Here is a 21,542-nt window from a genome sequence, read left to right as displayed (position 1 = left end):
TGTTCAGTAGCCTAAGCTTAGCCTACTTATTTAATAATTTCGTTTTTATTGTCATAGGGTATTTCTCAGCGTTTAAACGTCTATTAATAAAATATAAGACACATTCACACTACAATGTTCGATGGATAGTTATTAGGATAAACGAGATTCACTAGTTGACCAAAAGAAAACCTGTTGCATTCTGAGACTGAACTGTTCGAGACACATGTCACAAGCGGAGGTTGACATGGCTGGACTTGGCTTTACGAAACTACCTGCCGGGTTCGATGCCTCCAACTCTGGCTTCCCCGCGCGGATACCACCCCGGCGCAGGAGACACTCGACAAACTCCTGGAGGAACTCCTACAGGTTGAACAGGATCAGCCCTCTGGGTCTGGAGCAGCAGCTGAACGAATCCCCGCTCTCCAGAGCTCTCTCCTGGTCCGCGGATGACATTCTCGCGGAAACCGCGGCGGAGGAGAGGAGAGCGGACTCGTCCGTGCCGGTGTCGCCTGCGTCAAGCCCCGGGACGAGCACCAGCTCTCCTCCGTGCACCCAAACGGCGGACCCGATCCCACCTCTGGACACCTGGGAGGTCGGACAACCCGGTTCCCGGGCTGCTCTCAGCACAAGTTCCGATTCTTCAGAGGAAGATGTTACCCCTCACAAAAAGGTCAATCTTTCTCGGGCGCCGTTCGAAAGCAGGTGGGAGCAAGAGGAAAAGGATGAGATCGAGACCAAAGCCGTGGCCATCTCACCCGACGGAAGGTTTCTCAAATTCAACATCGAGATCGGGAGGGGGTCGTTCAAGACCGTCTACAAGGGCCTGGATACGGAAACCACAGTGGAGGTAGCTTGGTGCGAACTGCAGGTAAGAATTAAGGCTGCTTCAAAGTCTGACAGCATGAAAACAAAACAGACGTAATTATTCTGACTTTATACCCAAAATTTGACATAATAAGTAACGTACTTTCGGCTTGTTTACATAGTCTTTGAGGTAGGACAATATCTGCTAGACGCCGCGAAAGCAGCGTAATCATCAGAGATAAGGTGCCATAGGCTACTTCACTTCACGTGTAAACAGTTGCATGATGGGATTGATTACTATCTCCAGGCTCGAGCTGTTTTGGTTTGATCAGACTCAACTGATACTACTGAGGCTGTGTGTGCTTAGCTTACATAATGCTCAATAATGCTAGTAAGCAGGTTAAATTACATTGATACCATGTTTTAGTTTCCATTGGTGTTTGGGATAGTTGTCCACACTGATTTAGCCTATGCCAGACCATAATAACCCACCTGGTGGTGCCTGGAGAAGGAAATAGAGGCAGCGCCATGTTCATGCAGGTCCTCAAAGGCGCCAGACACAATTTGCACCACATTTGCATGCAGGGAGGGAGAGGCTATGACTCAGTTCATCCCTAACTTGAATTTAGGCCACATTTAAAATAAACAACAACAACAACCATATAGGCTTGCGCACACTCTCTCTCATAAGAGACGCACACCTGGAGGGGCTTAGCTCCTCGGACTGCAATAACATGTTTGTACATCGCTGTTGTTCCTCAATAACGACCCGCCAGACTGTCTGGGGTCAGAGGTTAGAGGCTTGGAATGGAGGTCTCAAACCCCCCCCCCCCCCCTCCACACACACACACACACACACCCTCCTCCCCTGTGCGTCTTGCCACTGTAGGTCTCTTTGGAGGCTCTCCCCCAGGTGAGACTCGGTAGAGAGAGGCTGTAATTCCTCCGTTGTCTCTCTGGGTCTTTGTTCCTGGATGATTGTGAGAACTCCCATGACAACTGGACTGGTCTCCTAGCAGCAGATGTGTTTCATGACAACAGCGGTGTGTGCTGAAGCAAGGGGTGAGGGTGGTTAGGATGGGGGAGGGGGGGGGAGGTGTGGGGGTGGGGGGGGGGTGGGGGTGAGGGTGGGTGAGGGGGGTGAGGGGTGGTTGGCTGGGAGCAGGCATTGTGGGCTGGAGTGTCCCTGGATAAATAAACGCAGACTGAATACAAAACAAAATCTCAACACAACAGAACTGTCCCCCCACCTCCCCCCCGCACACACACACACACACACACACACACACACACACACACACACACACACACACACACACACACACACACACACCACCCCTCCCTCCCTCCTCTCTTCCCTGTCCTCATTCCCTGAGCCATATAAAACCTCTGTCCCCTGGACTTTTCCTCTGTCTTATCGCTGCGCCGTGATTGGCTGTCTGTGCCGGTGTATGAGTAACTCAGGGCTTGATAAGGGAGGGAGGAGAAGCCTGCGTTGTCCTGGTCGACCCAATACATTCTTAGATTGTACATGAAGGCCTTTCGTAATGAGTGTGAAAGTGTGCTGAGCTTGGTGGAGCTAGATATAGATGGAGTTCTAATTAGTTGCCTATCTATCTCTGTCTGTCTGTCTGTCTGTCTGTCTGTCTGTCTGTCTGTCTGTCTGTCTGTCTGTCTGTCTGTCTGTCTGTCTGTCTGTCTGTCAGTGTATCTATCTATCTATCTATCTATCTATCTATCTATCTATCTATCTATCTATCTATCTATCTATCTATCTATCTATCTATCTAGTTGAACAGCTGATGTGTGTGGGTAATAGCAGCAGACAAACACACACACACACACACACACACACACACATGGATGCATGCATGCATGCACACTATGAAGGTATATTTGGTGCAAAATATTTGAGCACCTGTAACAGTACATTTGTAGTTGAAGAAAATAGCCACACATGTGTAACAGTAAATTCGTAGTCACAAAGGAAAAGTTGCACACCTGTAGAATATTTTCTCACAATTACAAATACTGCGCAAACACAAGTCATTAACTACAACCACTTGAATCTGCCGCTACGAGTCACAAAATCGCAAGTTCCGCGCGGCTGTGACTTTTGCTCCTAACCTTGTGATACGTATGGTGCAAAACTAACTTGCACACTTGTAAGCTTGTTGTTGAAAGCATAGAGGTGGTGGGCGGGTGTAGTGAGTGATTGAGTGCAGTGCTTGACCAATCACAAGAGAGGATTTTCGAGAAGCTTTTCGTGGAGAAAAGAGAGAGATCAGCCTATTCCACTACCCCCCCAGCCTCTACCCTGCCCCCCCCAGCCTCTACCCTGCCCCCCCCAGCCTCCCCCCAGCCCCCCCAGCCTCCACCCTGCCCCCCCCAGCCTCCACACAGCCTCTACCCCCCAGCCTCCACCCAGCCCCCCCAGCCTCCACCCTGCCCCCCCCCAGCCCCCTCCAGCCTATCGGTCCTGTTGGTTGGTGACTGGATCGGTTCTCACTCTCAGACCTCGGTCAGAACACTTTCTTGAGCGCGTTTAACAACGTCAACTAGCTCAGCGCACAACAGTGTCCAGGGTCCACGATCCTATTGGGCCCGACGCCGTCGAGTGTAAACAGTGTGTGATCTCTGGGTAATTAGACTCCTTCCCCCAGGAACACGCAGGCTGATAAAACCAGCTGACCCGCGGATACCAACACTTTCATTAAATGGTGTTTGCTGTTCTTTACGGGGTCTCAAAGGCTTAAGAACCGCAAGCAGACAGATTACGTTCTGGCCGTGCGTCTGTCCAGACGAAAGTAATATTATGCTCTTAATACTCGGTTTCTCTCACAGTCACAGTGTCCTAATTATGTTGTGATTTCCCTGCTCCGACAACACATCTAATTCACCAAGTGAAAGCTTGAATCTCTGTGCGGCCACTGCCTGGGTTCTGACTGCCATGGTGAATGGGGTGGTGGTGAGGGGTGGGGTCTAGTGTGCTATGATCCACCCACTCAGTCAGCCACTCCCACCTCTGATCTCTGATCTTGACTGCAAAGCATCCTGGGAAGCATCCTCAGCGACCGCTGAGGTGACGTCACAAGCCGCGGCCTCATTCGAGGGTCCTCCCCCTTCTGGTAGGACGAGGAGCGGGGGGTTCACAGGCTTCCGTCGCCATGACGTCAAGGGAGCACAGGCAATTTACGGCCCGCTGACTAAACCCCCAGGTGCATTGTGGGTAAAACAAACAAACAAGGGGAGGAGAGGATTAGCCGCGTCTGCGTCACGTGCGCTCCGCAGGGCGCCGAGGCCACATTGTTCTGTGTAGCTGGAAAAGGCTGATGGAAAAACCAGAGTTTCCAGCTGGGACCGCGGAGGAATGTGTCCCCGGGCACCGGACTACCAGGGGGGCCACACACTCTGCTCTGGTCCCTTCATAGGACTACCAGGGGGCCACACACTCTGCTCTGGTCCCTTCATAGGACTACCAGGGGGCCACACACTCTGCTCTGGTCCCTTCATAGGACTACCAGGGGGGCCACACGCTCTGCTCTGGTCCCTTCATAGGACTACCAGGGGGCCACACACTCTGCTCTGGTCCCTTCATAGGACTACCAGGGGGGCCACACACTCTGCTCTGGTCCCTTCATAGGACTACCAGGGGGGCCACACGCTCTGCTCTGGTCCCTTCATAGGACTACCAGGGGGGCCACACGCTCTGCTCTGGTCCCTTCATAGGACTACCAGGGGGGCCACACACTCTGCTCTGGTCCCTTCATAGGACTACCAGGGGGCCACACACTCTGCTCTGGTCCCTTCATAGGACTACCAGGGGGGCCACACACTCTGCTCTGGTCCCTTCATAGGACTACCAGGGGGCCACACACAGGCTCTGCTCTGGTCCCTTCATAGGACTACCAGGGGGGCCACACGCTCTGCTCTGGTCCCTTCATAGGACTACCAGGGGGGCCACACGCTCTGCTCTGGTCCCTTCATAGGACTACCAGGGGGGCCACACGCTCTGCTCTGGTCCCTTCATAGGGCTGAAATATGGGACGGTAGGGTCCTTGTGTACAGTAAGGCTAAAGGATGGAGAAAGCTTGGTCCTTATATACTGTATAGGGCTGAAGGATTGGGGCCGTTTGGTGCGTACGTAGGGGAGGCTGACGGTCACCCAAGCATCCTGGTACTTCCTGGAATACGCTTGAGTGGGACAGTTTGGTCTCTTGATCTTTCCAGTGGAGCAGCAGAGTGACTGAGAGCTATTATAATAATAATAATAATAATAATAATAATAGTAATAATAATAATATAATAATCATATTAATAATCATAAAATACATAAATAATAATAATAATAAAACTTTATTTGTATAGCACCTTTCATACAAATAAATGCAGCTCAAAGTGCTTTACAACAGAGAATGTACATAAATAAAATAAACAAAAAGCAGGAAAATAAGCAGGATACGATACGGTTATGGTTACGGTTTTACAGAAAATATCAGTCCTATCTTCTCCTCCTCCTCCCCCCCCCCCTCCCCTCCTCCTCCTCCTCCTCCTCCTCCAAATCATCTCTGTTTCAGCCTGGGGTTATAGACAAAGGAGATGTAGGTTACCTTAGAGCAGACCTTGCATAACTTATGTGTGTGTGCGTGTGCGTGTGTGTGTGTTATGACGTTGAGGGATTATATCAGCCAACACTGAAAACTGAGAACGCCATCTCACATCCCGAGGTGGTGTGTGTGTGTGTGTGTGTGTGTGTGTGTGTGTGTGTGTGTGTGTGTGGCTCCTAGTTAAGAGCATAGCTGCTACCCATGCATGTTGTGTAAATGCTGATAACAATGTCCTGACGACAGATGTGTCATCCATCATGAGGAAGGTGGTCCGGAGATGGGACAGGGGACAGGGGACAGACAGGTACCTGGAAATTATGTCCCGTCGTGGCCTGTGACGATAAAGCCAGACTCGGGCATGTCTACAGGTGTGTCTGTATCGTTGCACAACTTTCCACTTCTAGAAGTGGGCTAGGAAGACAGCGATAGGATAATCTAAGTAGCTTGCTGTGAGTGGTTGTTAAGAATGACCAATGGGGTGCATTAACAGAAGCAACAGGCTATGCTTCACGTTGTGAGTGGCCTACGTTCATCTGATTCTGATTGGTTCTGAGTGGCCTACGTTCATCTGATTCTGATTGGTTCTGAGTGGCCTACGTTCATCTGATTCTGATTGGTTCTGAGTGGCCTACGTTCATCTGATTCTGATTGGTTCTGGTTCTGATTCACATTGGTGTGAGTGAGAGCACCGTCCAGAAGAGGGAAGATGTGTGTGTGTGTGTGTGTGTGAGTGAGAGAGAGAGAGAGAGGGGGGGGGGGTGATAATTGAATGGCGTCACATGTCTGGTGATGGCTCTGGTTCTGGAAGGTTGATAGGACAAGAGATGGGTGCCGGGTGTTAATATGATTGGTCGCTGGAGGCCAAAGGGGTGTTGGGATTGGCTGTGGTCGATGTTGACCGGGTCATTCGGGCGGGGTTTGAGCAGGGCGGTGGGTAGTAGCCGTATCTTTATGGTGGAACCTTCTGGGTTTTATGTGAAGGTTCGTACCTGTAAGATTTTCTGCTCTTACTCAAACTTTCTGCTCTTACGCAACCACTACCGCTAATAAGAGGAGGTATTGGGAAACAGGGTGAGTATTTTTCCCAGAGTCAAGTAGAGACCCATCACCACACCAGCTCATCCTCACATCTGCCCCTCCCTTCCTGGTCACCTGGTCTCCCGCTGAGCAACCATACGACCGTGATGGTGCCAGCTAGGGTTTGACCTCCTGCCCTCTCCTGCTGCTGGGCCTCGGGCGTGAGAGCGCCCCTCTGTGGCCGTCAAGCCTGCAGCGCGCTCCGTGTTTTAACGAGTCCCTGGACGATGACGGGGTTCTTCTCTGTGAGCGTGGGAATGGCCGGACACCGGACGCGCCAGATGGTTCGCTCCGCATAACCATCTGGGGAACTCTCCGTTGGAAACTGTTTGGAAAAAGGCAGGCACTTTCCAAAATACTTGGCAGTAGGGGTGGGAATCTCCAGGCACCTCGCGATTTGATTCGATTCCAATTCAGAGGGCAACAATGCAATTATGAAACGATTATCGATTATGAAACGATTATTGATACGTTTTGATGCATCAACATTTTTTATTGGTGTCTCATATTTGTTGTGTTCCCAAAGTATTTTCATTTTAGCTCGACACTACTTGCATACTGTGTGGCTCTTGTCCAGGTCATTTTTCCCTTCAACTTCATAGAAGCCAAAGTGCCTCCATACTGGACATTCACTTCTAAAGCAGCTGGTGCCCTTCAGTCTACGGGACGCTGAGGAAAAATAACTTAACTAACTTATTTCTCTGGATGACAGTCTCTGGACCCGTGATCACGTGTTTTAGGTGTGGTGTTATGCAAACAGAGTCTGAAGCTGATTGGACCGTCCCAACAACCACTTCAAGGTCCTCCTCAACAGATGCAGGGCTAGACTCATGTTTATAGAGAAAGGAAGTTTGGCCCTAGGCTGCTGTAACCGGGCCAGGCCCTGGAAAACTACAGCAGCAGGGCTGCCCAGGAACAGCCAGTCTCCTGGTGAGAACAGCCCCCCCCCCTAGTCTCCTGGTGAGAACAGCCCCCCCCCTAGTCTCCTGGAGAGAACAGCCCCCCCCTAGTCTCCTGGTGAGAACAGCCCCCCCCCCTAGTCTCCTGGAGAGAACAGCCCCCCCCCCCCTAGTCTCCTGGTGAGAACAGCCCCCCCCTAGTCTCCTGGAGAGAACAGCCCCCCCCCCTAGTCTCCTGGAGAGAACAGCCCCCCCCTAGTCTCCTGGTGAGAACAGCCCCCCCCCTAGTCTCCTGGAGAGAACAGCCCCCCCCCCTAGTCTCCTGGAGAGAACAGCCCCCCCCCCCAGTCTCCTGGAGAGAACAGCCCCCCCCCTAGTCTCCTGGAGAGAACAGCCCCCCCCCCTAGTCTCCTGGAGAGAACAGCCCCCCCCCCCTAGTCTCCTGGAGAGAACAGCCCCCCCCCTAGTCTCCTGGAGAGAACAGCCCCCCCCTAGTCTCCTGGTGAGAACAGCCCCCCCCCCCTAGTCTCCTGGAGAGAACAGCCCCCCCCCTAGTCTCCTGGAGAGAACACCCCCCCCCCTAGTCTCCTGGAGAGAACAGCCCCCCCCCTAGTCTCCTGGTGAGAACAGCCCCCCCCCTAGTCTCCTGGAGAGAACAGCCCCCCCCCTAGTCTCCTGGTGAGAACAGCCCCCCCCCTAGTCTCCTGGTGAGAACAGCCCCCCCCCCTAGTCTCCTGGTGAGAACAGCCCCCCCCCCCTAGTCTCCTGGTGAGAACAGCCCCCCCCCTAGTCTCCTGGAGAGAACAGCCCCCCCCCTAGTCTCCTGGTGAGAACAGCCCCCCCCCTAGTCTCCTGGTGAGAACAGCCCCCCCCTAGTCTCCTGGTGAGAACAGCCCCCCCCCCCTAGTCTCCTGGAGAGAACAGCCCCCCCCCTAGTCTCCTGGAGAGAACAGCCCCCCCCCTAGTCTCCTGGAGAGAACAGCCCCCCCCCCCAGACTCTCTCTGGTGTTTGTTTGCCAACGTTCTCTTTGTTTTCCGGACACATTGACTGGACTCAACAACCTCCTGCACTCTGGAATTTCACCCAGCCTGTCTTACGTACTGTAGCAGTAGTAGTAATAATAATAATAATAATAACAATAATAATAATATAAAAATAAATATAACTGCAAGCAGCGATATGGGGGCCAAGCAGGAATTGCAACCATCACAACAAAGGCAACAAGTGAAACACGCCATAGCTGCATTCGAATCCCTACCGCAGTTTTGAAAATCGGACATACGGTTCAGCATGAACGCACTTCCAACTCTGACACATTGGTGGCGCTAGAGAGTTTGAGGCGTCGACATGGCACTTGGTAACAGGGGTCACGGGACTGACCCCGATGATTGTGTCAAATGAGGTTTTGAGAACTCAAAAGCTTGCTGAGATACGACACCACTTCCTGTCTGGCGGCTTTGTGTGTACATAAGTACACATTTTGTTTTACGTGAAAAACGATTGGATTTTGATAGAATACTGTGGCACCCGAGGCCCTCACAACCCAAAGTGGCCGCTAGCTGTGGGACTACAGTTCCCAGAACCCCACAGGTTGGGTTAGAGAGCTTAATCTCTTGTCAACATATTTGGGCATCATTACATACACATAGCAGATTGTAGTGCATAATCATTTGTATTATTTTGATTAAAACGTACAAATTTACTTTACGTTGCCCTAAAGTTATCTTTGTCGCCATACCCATACTCGCCATATTTCCTCCTCTTTTACCTCATGGACACACTGTTTTTTTGTTTTGTGGCAACCCAGGACAGCGAAGACAACACATGCCAAAATGGCAGTGGCACATAGACAAGGGAAGCAAGTTGCAGAAAATAGCCAGAGGTTGTCTCTTTAATAAACTTAACTTACTGTTACAAATGAAAGATCTCAAACAAAATCCACACATGAGGCAGCTTGCTTTCTGCCTCTTCTCCCAGGCTGCTTCTGGCCTGGGTTTTCCAGTTTTTGGTGAGGGGATGTGGCTGATTACTGAGGCAGGTGTGGACAATCATTCCAGGTGGTCATTAAGGTAAACCTGAACGTGACCATGCAAACGGCGAAAAGTCGATGATGTCAATAAATAAAATGTAACGTACGATTTCTTAGCATAGCGAAATTAGGCATACAATGTTTAGCTTGCCAGCTCTGACAATGTGCCAAATCTCAAGCTTTTACCATATCGGCTTGTTTACATTTATCCAGAAAGCCACGCATTCAGACAGTTTGCCTGGAACGCTATGAAGTCGTGAGTCGTGACTTGAAGTCGTAACTTACGGGCTCAAAATCCTATCTGGAACGCGGCATGAGCATGGATTCTCTGATTGACTGATTTCATTGGATTGAACACAGGTGGGACTGATTGAGACAAAAGACTGGTCAGATGAAGAGATGCAGACAAAAGACGCAAATACAAGAAACAGTAACAGCTACAACAAACATGAAACATCTACAAATTTAAAATGTTAAAAATCATGTCACAGCACATTGGAGTATGCAGATGGTTTCACACTGACTTAAACATCACAATCACAAGGGTTGCATGTAATGTCACAGGTGCATGTAACATGGAGGTTTCTGCAGTTTCCACAAAATAAAATAAAGCCAAGGCACCACCAGTGACCAAAACCAAAGACGGGAGGTGACACACACACACACACACACACACACACACACACACACACACACACACACACACACACAGACAGACAGACATTGACACTTTGTCTATGAACAGTCACAATATGTAGGCTTACCACACCTGGGGAAAAAACCCCTGTTTGCTTCCAAGTGAACCCCCCCGCAGCGCTCATTCAATATTTACCTCCTTTCATCTTCCATCAGAGAAGCTCTGAGAGACACGCCCCCCACCCCAAGGCCATACTTACTTCACCTGTGGAAACCGAACCCTCACTAAGGCTCCAGACGCCGTTCATGCAGGCGAGACAACGTAACCCGCCGTGTCACTCGACTCAGGGGGAGAAACGCGCGACTCAGCAGCTTGTCGGTCGTGTCTGCTGAGCGAACACGGATCCCATGTTTCCACAGGTCAGCTCACAGATATGTGGGCCTGACCAGCATAGTGTCACCAGCTGGCCTTCCCACCTACCCGCCCTGTCTGAAAACGACCGATAGACCTGTTTAAACACACACACACACATACACACACGTGCGCGCAAGCCTTCCAAGCCTTCCACACGTGCGCTCGCGACCGCATAGAATGCTTAGACGGAAGCAGGAAGAGGCGTCTCATGGGACCTTAATTCGGAAAAAAAAAAGGACGGTAGTCAATGGCGATAAACAAATCATTTCAAATAATAGTCAAGAAAGTCGCAGTTTGTCGTAATACTGCAAAGCAGCTATTCCAGAACAAGTTTAGAATTATTTAAAGAGGTGAAAGTCACTATTAGTCTGGTCAAGTTAAGATCTGCTGGAATGCGAAAGGAGAGTTGGTCAGTTCTGTAAGAGCTGGCATGCGAGATCGGCTTTACAAGGTTTTGGTGAGTGTTTAACGAGTGTAACGTCGGCAAGCTAATATTAGCTAACTTGCGAGTTAACTGAGATTAGTAAAATGTATGTTTTAAATTGACATCATCATATGTGATGGTCATGGCACAATTCAGTCAGGATCAATCAATTATTTTTCTCACGCCGTTCACTACCATTCATATTTTTTCAGATTTAAGGTCCCATGACGGTTTTCTCTTCCTGCTTCCACTTAGGCACTCTATTGTGCTGGTTGGCATGTCTTTGATTTGTGGTTTGTGGTTGGTTTGCTTGTGGTTTTTTGAGCCTAGAAAAGGTGTGAACGTTTGTTTACAACACTATTAGATATGTCCTACCTATGGATGCCATTGAAGCCTGCCACTTCCCAGATGTTCAGGGAACTTCCTGCTAGAATCTCTTTGTCACAGAGACATTTCCCAGCAGCCCCTCCTTGACCCAGAAGACTAAAACTGTGTTTGAGACCGCTCATTCACTCACCCACTATTCCCTATGGAGTGTAATGAACAAGACATTGTACGGTACTAGAATTTGCTCTGAATTGTGGGTATTTTCTAGTGGACTATGAATCAAATTAACCGTTGAGAATTTGGACACTAGAAGAAAAAGGTGAACACACTACTATAGTCCACTATTTCTATAATAGGGGACGGTTTTCGAACAGTCTAGTTACCACCTCTTCTTCATCTTGGAACAGACTCTCTCTACTGCTGCCTCTGTGAAGTACGTGAGAACGGAAGCTCTCACCATGGCTGCTATTAAAACCCCTCCTGTCCTGTCTGCTTGTACAAACAGAGGCTTGACTAGTGTGGAGAACAGACAGAGAACAGCCTGCTCCTGCCTACTGTACCTCTGGACCAGCTGTCAGGCTCTGGAAGTACCATACCATACCATACCATACCACTTTATTTATAGAGCACATTTAAAAACAACAAAGTTGACCAAAGTGCTGTACAAGTCAAACAACAATAACACACAAAGAGCACATAGTAAAACATACGCAGTATGTCACATGAAAAAGGACAAGTCTCTTAGGCCATGTCAGGAAAACGCAAAAGAATATAAGTGTGTTTTGAGGCGTGATTTAAACACCTGCAGAGTGGGGGCCTGTCTAACATGCAGAGGCAGCTCGTTCCAGATCTTAGGGGCTGCCACTGCGAAAGCCCGATCCCCCCCGGCAGAGCCTAGATCATAAAAACACAATGTTGAGAGGCGCCGTCTCTCAGAGCACGTTGGGCTCTTTGTCTCTGTCTCTGGGTTACAGGGGGCCAGAGGACACCTGAGGCTCAAGGCTCCCTGATTGTAGTTCTATTTTGGACGGTTTATCATAGTATCTCCCTTGTTATTGGTTTCTATTCTGTACTGTATACTGTATCAGTAAGCTTGGGGCAAAACATTAGCCCCGTGAGACCATCCTGATCCAGCGAGCTCGCCTTCAGTTTCTCTGCAGCCTTTCTCTGCAGATTTGAATGCATCAACTACAGGAACCAATCAGGGGCTACGTTCCACCGGGGGGGGGGGGGGGAGGGGGTACAGCGGTCAGAATGCAGTCCCTAATTGGCCCGGTCAAAATGTAATCGGGGGAAATTGTTCAAGATAGCGGGATGTCCAGACTGATCTGCGGTGATAAACTGAAAGTGAGCAAAACACTAGACAGAGACACACACACACACACAGCACTAACAAGCTCTTAGCCTCATGTGTCCTGGACCCATATGATTATTACCTGTTCGGCTACATCGGAATCAGAGATTATACATGATGGTTTGTAATTATAGCTTCAGTCGCTACCACCCACCTCCATTCAGCCACTTATCTCCTGGGGCCGTGGCAACTATCCAGTTTATCCTCAAAAGCCCGGTAGATCCTCTTATGTAACTCTCTCTCTCACGGTACTGATAAGCCCCAACAAAAACAGGAGAGTAGAGTTGAGCCATTCAGTCAAAGACTTGACTCAACGTCATATTGAATTTAGTTTATGACGCGTCTGTAACACGGTGCTCTTAGCGCCCTATCTGACTCTACTGTATGTTAGACAAACCCCTGTGGGAACGTCAGCAGATCTGTGTCATTTTCTGGTAGCAGGATCGGGTTCTAGAACATACCGGCCGGCCTCTCTCACCTGGAACCCGAGCCCGAGTTCCGTTGTTGTCAGAGAGGCGGTTCTCCTACGGGGGACTGAGTCATGCGGCCCCTTTGATTGTGAGGGCGTACCAGCCTGATGCCAACCTGGACCGATCTTTACTCTGGGTCAGTAGACCCGGGTCTGGATCCGTCTACACCGCGTCTGTCTAAAAAATTCTTCTGTCGATCGGTTGAACGGTGCGTGATGCTCTGCCCCGTAGGCGGCGAACGGCACATTTTCTTTCTTCGTTCAGTCAGTCACGCCAGGCGACGCGATACCTGCGTCACGATACCTGGGTCACAAACTCTAACTGGCGGGCAGCGTTCTCGTTATCTCATTAGGAGGTTTGCGCCGTGGCATTTCAATGCAGCGTTTAAAGACGTTGTCCCCGCCCCTCGTCTCTCGCCGGTCATCGCTGTGTCGTCGGGCTCAGTGTGTTTCTGTTTACCTCCTTTGGCTCCATCTGACCTCATCTCCGTTAACGTCAAGCGTCAGTGAGGCAGCTGTTTTCACCGCCGCCCGAACGAACCTTCCGACTCCAATCCTCGTCATGGCAACAGTGACGCCAGGCTGTCGACCGGTCGTTTTTTTAAACCCCATCGGTCTCTCCTCCTGTAACGCTCGTCCCCCCCCCTTCCTCCCCCCACACACACATCTTTATTTCATCCTGCGTTCCTTCCTCTCTTCCTCTCTGGCTGTCTCATCTCTCCAGTTCCGGTCTCTCTGGCTGTCTCATCTCTCCAGCTCCGGTCTCTCTGCTGTAGAGACGCCAGCGCCAGACCAAGCTCTCCACACTGTGCTTTTGACTCTTAAAACAGGCTTGAGAATATTTATTCTGCTCTCTCTCTCTCTCTCTCCCTCTCTCTCTCTCTCCCTCTCTCCCTCTCTCTCTCTCTCTCTCTCTCTCTCTCTCTCTCTCATCCTCTCTCTGTATTGGAGCCTTAATAAAACCTCGGAATTTGAAATAGGCCAAAAGAAGCCTTTTCCAGCTCAGCTGAGTAGCAACACTACCAACTGTGTGTGTTGGTTCACACTGCAGGCTGTGTGTTGGTTCACGTTGCAGACTGTGTGTGTTGGTTCACAGTGCAGGTTGTGTGTGTTGGTTCACACTGCAGACTGTGTGTGTTGGTTCACGCTGCAGACTGTGTGTGTTGTGTTGGTTCACGCCCGGGGAGGTGTTGGCGGTGCCGAAAGCGGCCGGCAACACGTCCCGCACAGGGCTGTCAACATCCTGACATTTCACTTGACCTCTGACCCCAGGGTTTCTGGGCTAGGCGCCGACAGTCCTGCTATATATATACATATATATATATATATAGTATATTTATATATACACCCTGACTGGACCACGCTCACCCTGGCCTGACGTCGTCCCGGTGACTCTCTGTGTCCTGCCTCTGGGGACAGACAGCTGCCTGGCAGGAGCCGCCTCAAGCCTGTGGGGAATATCATGTGTCGTGACGAAGGTTGTCGTAGGAAATGTGAGGGGGGAGGTGCTGTATTTAGTGTCGAGAAATGTGTGTGAGTTGAAACCTGCGCTTTAGCCGATGTGGAAGAGGGAGTTAGCAGCTTTATAAGTCGTCGTATCCTTCGTCGTTCGCGCCTTTTAATGGCTCATAACTCGGGGTAGCTGTGTAGCTCAGTTGGTAGAGCGGGTCGTTCAATGAACGCAGGGTCGGCGGTTCGAATCCCGGCGACATGTCGAAGTGTCCTTGGGCAAAGACACTGAACCCCAAATTGCTCCCAATGAGCAGGTTAGCACCTTGCATGGCGCCATTGGTGTGTGAATGTGTGTGTGAATGGGTGAATGAGAGGCCTTCATTGTAAAGCGCTTTGGATAAAAGCGCTATATAAGTGCGGTCCATTTACCATTTACCATAACTCAAAGCCCTAACCCTTATCTATCCCTCCAGTACACGTGGAATCGATGTTCATAAAACATCCCGAGCGCTGCTTGCGTCGTTCAGAAACCAGTAGATCCCGTTGACGTGCGGCTGTGATTGGCCGCCGTGGCGGAGCGGAGGCCGGGTTGGTTCCCTGTGTGTGAGTGTGTGTGTATGTGTGGCAGGAGGCGAGATGGAGGCAAGCTCCTTAATACACACGCCTGTATTAACCTTTCACACTCACCGCGTGACACGCCTGGACTGTCAGATAATCAAGAGACACCTCACTTCCTGCACACACACACACACACACACACATGCGTAAACAAACACACCTGCACACACCTGCACACCACACACACACACACACACACACACACACACACACACACACACACACACACACACACATAAACACACACAAACACACCCACACACACCCTGTGGTTGCTCATTGATAGTGAGAGGAGCAGCAGACCAGAGGTCATGCTGTTGGCACCGAAATCTGTATCAATCCTAATCCTCAGAAAGGCTGTGTATTAGCTGTGACAACTACAGCAGCTTGGCTGTTAGGCTTAAGCTACTTTTTCAGCCAAGAGTCTTACAGAGCTTGTACTGTGTGTGTGTGTGTGTGTGTGTAGGTGTGTGTGTGTGTGTGTGTGTGTGTGTGCGTGCGTGCGTTGAGGGGTGGTAGCAGACCTTGACTGAGCCCTCTCCTCCAAGGTGAATTAGGTTATTATGTTTTTTTCTGGAGTGGGGAGATTTATAGATTGAACCACTGATTCCACACTCTTATCAGGGCATGTGTGGTGATGTCATGGAACCATTCTGCCTTTTGATTGGTCTGCCTCAGGAAGGTCAAGAGAGAGATTGTCTTCTAGCTGCTCGCTCTGTGTTTAGAGCTGAGTTAATTCAACATTACAGTGAGGATATCCTCTTTATGGCCTTGGAATTATCTGTGTTCAGTTTAATTAAATGATAGTGAATGCTATAGCATGTATGTTGCTAATATGCTGTATAAAAGATACAGACTGCCTCATAAAGGTGACCGTCTGTCAGTCAGTCAGTCAGTAGTCAGTCAGTCAGGCAGGCAGGCAGGCAGGCAGGCAGGCAGGCAGGCAGGTAGGTTCCAGTAGCTCATTGTTAGCCAATCAGCAGCATAGGAGCTGATCTCACCAGCCTATCATGAGGAGAGCTGATTTGGGGAGCGCTGATAAGCCTGTGTTTGGAACACAGTAGCACTGCAGATATGGAGCTGGAAAAGACACCAGGACTCTGAAGACACCAGGACTCTGAAGACACCAGGACTCTGAAGACACCAGGACTCTGAAGACACCAGGACTCTGAAGGCCAGGAGTGACCCCATCACCCCCCCCACACACACACACCTGACCCCCCCCATCACCCACCCCCCCCCCACCTCAGGAGTGACCCCTCCATCACAACCCCCCCCCACACACACCACAACCCCCCCCCCCCCCCCTCCACCTCAGGAGTTCTGAAGTTCAATAGTTCTCAACCTTCGCCTTATCCAGATGCACGTGCACCAGTTGATGTTGTAAACCTGTTAAAATGAATGAAATCAAGCTGTTTTCGGAGGTCGTGCGACTGCTCTAGTGCATTACTCAGGGCCGTCGTGTTCCCAACTACGGCGTGGACCGCTGCTTCAGACCAGGAGGTTCTGTTCTTTCTCTGTTCTGTCTTTGACATTGCCTCGGTACCTCCAGGTACCTCTAGTCGCACACACACACACGCACACACACGCACACGTACACGCACATGCACACACACACACACACACACACACACACACACACACACACACACACACGCACACACACACTAAAAGCCCTTTAATAGGGCACATCTGTGCAGCGATGCCCAGCGTTTACTGGGGAGTGTCAGGCTTTTGAGACAGAGCAAAGGAACACGTATCAAGACATTCTCCCTTGTCCCAGCCAGCTGGAGGCTTTAGCACTCAGGATCACCGGAGAAGCTCTTCCCCTGGCAAAGAAAAAGCACAAAATGGCTCCTTTTTACGACTTAGAAACGCAGGAGTAACCCATTATCTGGCACCGAGCAAAGGGGGGGAAATTGCTTCTTTCACTGGCCTCCATTGTAACTGAACATGTAGCGGTCCAGACACTGTTGTTCTCCTTCCCTGGACACAGCTGTGATGGACGCTGTCCCCTATTACAGAAATAGTGGACTATATAGTAGTGTGTTCGCCATTTTCCTCCAGTGTCCGAATTCTCAATGGTTAATTTGATTCACTATCTAGTCCACTAGAAAATACCCACAATTCACAGTAGTTTGTAGTGGACAGAGGATGTACCCTACTTTCTCGTTCACTACACTACATAGGGAATAGTGAGTGAGTGTGTGAGTGAGCGGTTTCGACCACAGCTTTTGTTTGGGCATCGATCGGCACGGAGAGGTCTGGTTGGCGGGAGGGGACGAGTTAATGTTTGGAGAGGAGGACGTGTGACACGTTTGCTCAGCGCATCATCTGACCCTATTTTAGGCCTGACAGAAGGTTCTAGAAGTCCTTCCACATCGAGGCAGGGAGATGGTGTTGATGGTGTGGAGGGAGTTCTGGTTTTAATAACTCCTCTACGGTTGGAGCGAGAGCTTAACAGAAATACAGACAGCGTCAGGGTCGATACAGCGAGAGGTCCGGCTCTTCCCCAGTCGGACTAAGCTCAGTTTAACCATGACCACCAAGGACTCCTCCCAGGTTTATAACTACCCATAAATCCCTGGGTGTGTTGGATGTTTCACTGCCAGAGAGGGACATGACAGGACTGTGAGTCCCTAGACACACCTCCCTCTCACGTCCCCTCCTTCCTTCCTTCCTTCCTTCCTTCCTTCCTTCCTTCCTTCCTTCCTTCCTTCCTTCCTTCCTTCCTTCCTTCCTTCCTTCCTTCCTTCCTTCCTTCCTTCCTTCCTTCCTTCCTTCCTTCCTTCCTTCCTTCCTTCCTTCCTTCCTCCTTCCTCCTTCCTTCTCTCCTTCCTTCCTTCCTTCCTTCCTTCCTTCCTTCCTTCCTTCCTTCCTTCCTTCCTTCCTTCCTTCCTTCCTTCCTTCCTTCCTCCCTCCCTCCCTCCCTCCCTCCCTCCCTCCCTCCCTCCCTTCCTTCCTTCCTTCCTTCCTTCCTTCCTTCCTTCCCTCCTTCCTTCCCTCTTTTTCAAGCTCCCTCCATCCCTCAGGTCCCTCCCTCCATGTGTCCGTTCTCTTCCCAAAGCATGCTGGGAGCTGCCTAGTGGTTTGTCAGTGTCGATAAGCGTCGGTATCTCTCTTATCTGCCGCCCGCCTCTCTCTCTCTCTCTCTCTCTGTCTCTCTCTCTCTCTCTCTCTCTCTCTCTCTGTCTCTCCTGGTGTTTTTCCACTGATGTTTAGTGCCGGTCTGAATGTGCCTCCGTCAACGTTTCCCCTGGAACGTGAGCTAGCCGAGCCCCGATCAGCCGTCGCCATGGCGCACAGTAGCCGCTGTTGTCAACCAGCCTCGTGATTGGAGGACGGGATCGTCGACCCAGACGGGGTTCAGAATGCCCGGCTCCATGTCCTCCATAAGATAGATAGATCAGATATGCACGCTATTAATAGAGAGTTCCTATAATCTTATCAGCGGCCCACAAGTGCCAGGCGATATCAATCCCACGGGATCAGAAGTCATCTCCCTTTCCTCTCCCGTTCCCTCGGGCTGGGTGTGTTTCAGAGGTTGAGGAGGAGGAGCTTAAAGGCTGTGATCTACGAGAGTGAACCTCTTCACCCCGGAGTGAAGACCGACATCGTCCACGGGCGTCTCAGTGAGGCAGAGACTGTTTTACATGGAGCCTTCCTCTGGGGGAGCTGCACCACCGGACCGACCCCAGCTAGGGGGGGGCTCCGGGGGGAGGGGGGGGGGGTCCGGCCCTCCAGGCCTGTCTCTGGTGTGTGTGTGTGTGTGTGTGTGTGTGTGTGTGTGTGTGTGAGGTTGGTGTTGACGGCTAACTGGTGACTCTCCTGCACATATGCTTATTTAATCACTTTGATCAAATATTGAATCACGACACCATTAGGTTGTTTACAGAGAAGACAGTAGCTCACAGAGCATTCAACTATTCTCCTATCTATCTATCTATCTATCTATCTATCTATCTATCTATCTATCTATCTATCTATCTATCTATCTATCTATCTATCTATCTATCTATCTGTCTCTGTCTGTCTGTCTGTCTGTCTGTCTGTCTGTCTGTCTGTCTGTCTGTCTGTCTGTCTGTCTATCTATCTATCTATCTATCTATCTATCTATCTATCTATCTATCTATCTATCTATCTATCTATCTATCTATCTATCTATCTATCTATCTATCTATCTATCTATCTATCTATCTATCTATCTATCTATCTGATATTCTGCACAATATCCCAGCTCCTACCAGTCTTTCACAGAAGCAGAGCGTGCCAGATGGATGTTCCAGATGGATGTTCCTGGTGGATGTTCTGGTGGATGTTCTTGATGGATGTTCCTGGTGGATGTTCTTGATGGATGTTCCTGGTGGATGTTCCTGGTGGATGTTCACTCTAATAACCTGTGAACAATTCCTTCCCACCACAGCTTCATAGCTAACTAGCCACTGATAGGTCCTTCAGCGTGATACTCATCAAGATCTATGACACCCTCTCTCAACACCCCTCACACACACACACACACACACACACGTAAGCACACACACGTGGTATGTTGCTATGTCCTTGATGACAACCAAACAGTGATGATGTAACCCTGGCATGTGCTTCGCATGCGGGGACTAGTACCCCCCCCCCCCCCCCCCACCCCCAGCATCCCAGAAAAGAACTCCTCACCCCGCCCCCTTCTTTTCATCATCAACCCTTTTGGAAGCTGACATGCCCCCTCCCCCTCCTGTGATTTGAGGACACTGGCACCGGTCAGAGCTTATTATCTGTGACCAACCGCTGCTCCGTCCTGATGAACGTTCTGGAACACAGAGTGCGTTTGTTTGTTAGCGGTGGTTCTAGAGTTCAACTGCCCTGCGGGGACGTTTTAATTTTAACGACTTAAGTATATTTTCAACGGGACATGTAATCTGCCCTCCGCTGTGTCCATCTGCACTCGGACCCTGGTTCTTTTCGAGCGGTTAACGGACGGCGTCGGGACATGAGTACGCTGGCCGGGGGGGGAACCGGACCGGACCGGCGCCGATCCGAGCTCGCCTCTGTCCCGCGGCCAAACCCACAACCACAGCCGTCCCCCGGCGTCCCCGTCCACCTCATTCGTCACAATAAGCCCACTGTCCCCTGAAGACCCGGGGGACTCTGTCCCTGATGCACGGTGTATCGAGTGTTCTCCGTGCGAGAGCTAGGTGAGAGAACAAAGAGGTTCTTTGGAAGAACAAAGAGGTCCTGTGGAGGAGTTGTGTGAAGCGGGTCAGAGGTCGTTCATCTGGGAGATGATGTTTGAGTGGAGAGGTTATGAACACAAAGGTGGTACAGTTATGAAAGAGAACTGTAAAAGGGTGTTAGGAGGGTGTTGGGAGGGTCTTAGGAGGATGTTGGGAGGGTGTTGGGAGGGTCTTAGGAGGATGTTGGGAGGGTGTTGGGAGGGTCTTAGGAGGATGTTGGGAGGATGTTGGGAGGGTGTTGGGAGGGTCTTAGGAGGATGTTGGGAGGGTCTTAGGAGGGTGTTGGGAGGGTGTTGGTAGGGTCTTAGGAGGATGTTGGGAGGGTGTTGGGAGGGTCTTAGGAGGATGTTGGGAGGGTGTTGGGAGGGTGTTGGGAGGGTCTTAGGAGGGTGTTGGGAGGGTGTTGGGAGGGTCTTAGGAGGGTGTTGGGAGGATGTTGGGAGGGTCTTAGGAGGATGTTGGGAGGGTGTTGGGAGGGTGTTGGGAGGGTCTTAGGAGGATGTTGGGAGGATGTTGGGAGGGTGTTGGGAGGGTCTTAGGAGGATGTTGGGAGGGTCTTAGGAGGGTGTTGGGAGGGTGTTGGTAGGGTCTTAGGAGGATGTTGGGAGGGTGTTGGGAGGGTCTTAGGAGGATGTTGGGAGGGTGTTTGGAGGGTGTTGGGAGGGTCTTAGGAGGATGTTGGGAGGGTCTTAGGAGGGTGTTGGGAGGGTGTTGGTAGGGTCTTAGGAGGATGTTGGGAGGGTGTTGGGAGGGTCTTAGGAGGATGTTGGGAGGGTGTTTGGAGGGTGTTGGGAGTCACGCTGACATGCTATCATCCTCCCAGGTTGAATCAGTTTGGCCTCGAGGACAAACACACTGTCCTTGATTACAGAGAAAAACAAACCCACTCCTATGCTACACACACGCACACACACACATGCACACACACACATACACACACATACACTCTACACACTCACTCGTATACTGTACACACACACGCGTGCACACACACCCACACAGACACACACACGCGCACACACACAGACTCTACACACACACACACACACACACACTCTACACACACACTCATATACACACACAGACACTCTACACACACATACACACACAGACACAGACACTCTACGCACACACACACACACACACACACACACACACACAGACTCTACACACACCACACACACAGACTCTACACACACACACACACACACACACACACA

At 50.6% G+C, this 21,542-nt stretch overlaps 1 protein-coding gene across 1 annotated transcript in view; it reads left to right on the top strand.

Annotated features, from left to right (window-relative positions):
* Positions 1 to 205: 205 nt before the first annotated feature.
* The window catches only part of wnk4b (WNK lysine deficient protein kinase 4b), a gene marked incomplete at both ends in the record, with an annotated part of 65,511 nt that continues 44,174 nt past the window's right edge, over positions 206 to 21,542 (top strand). The window contains one exon of the mRNA XM_084448515.1: positions 206 to 850. Within this exon, the coding sequence (XP_084304641.1) occupies positions 206 to 850 (645 nt within the window). The remainder of the gene's footprint in view (positions 851 to 21,542) is intronic.

This window comes from Borostomias antarcticus (assembly GCF_949987555.1).
Source record: "Borostomias antarcticus genome assembly, chromosome: 14".
Lineage (NCBI taxonomy): Eukaryota > Metazoa > Chordata > Actinopteri > Stomiiformes > Stomiidae > Borostomias > Borostomias antarcticus.
This window is presented reverse-complemented; position numbering and strand designations above follow the sequence as displayed.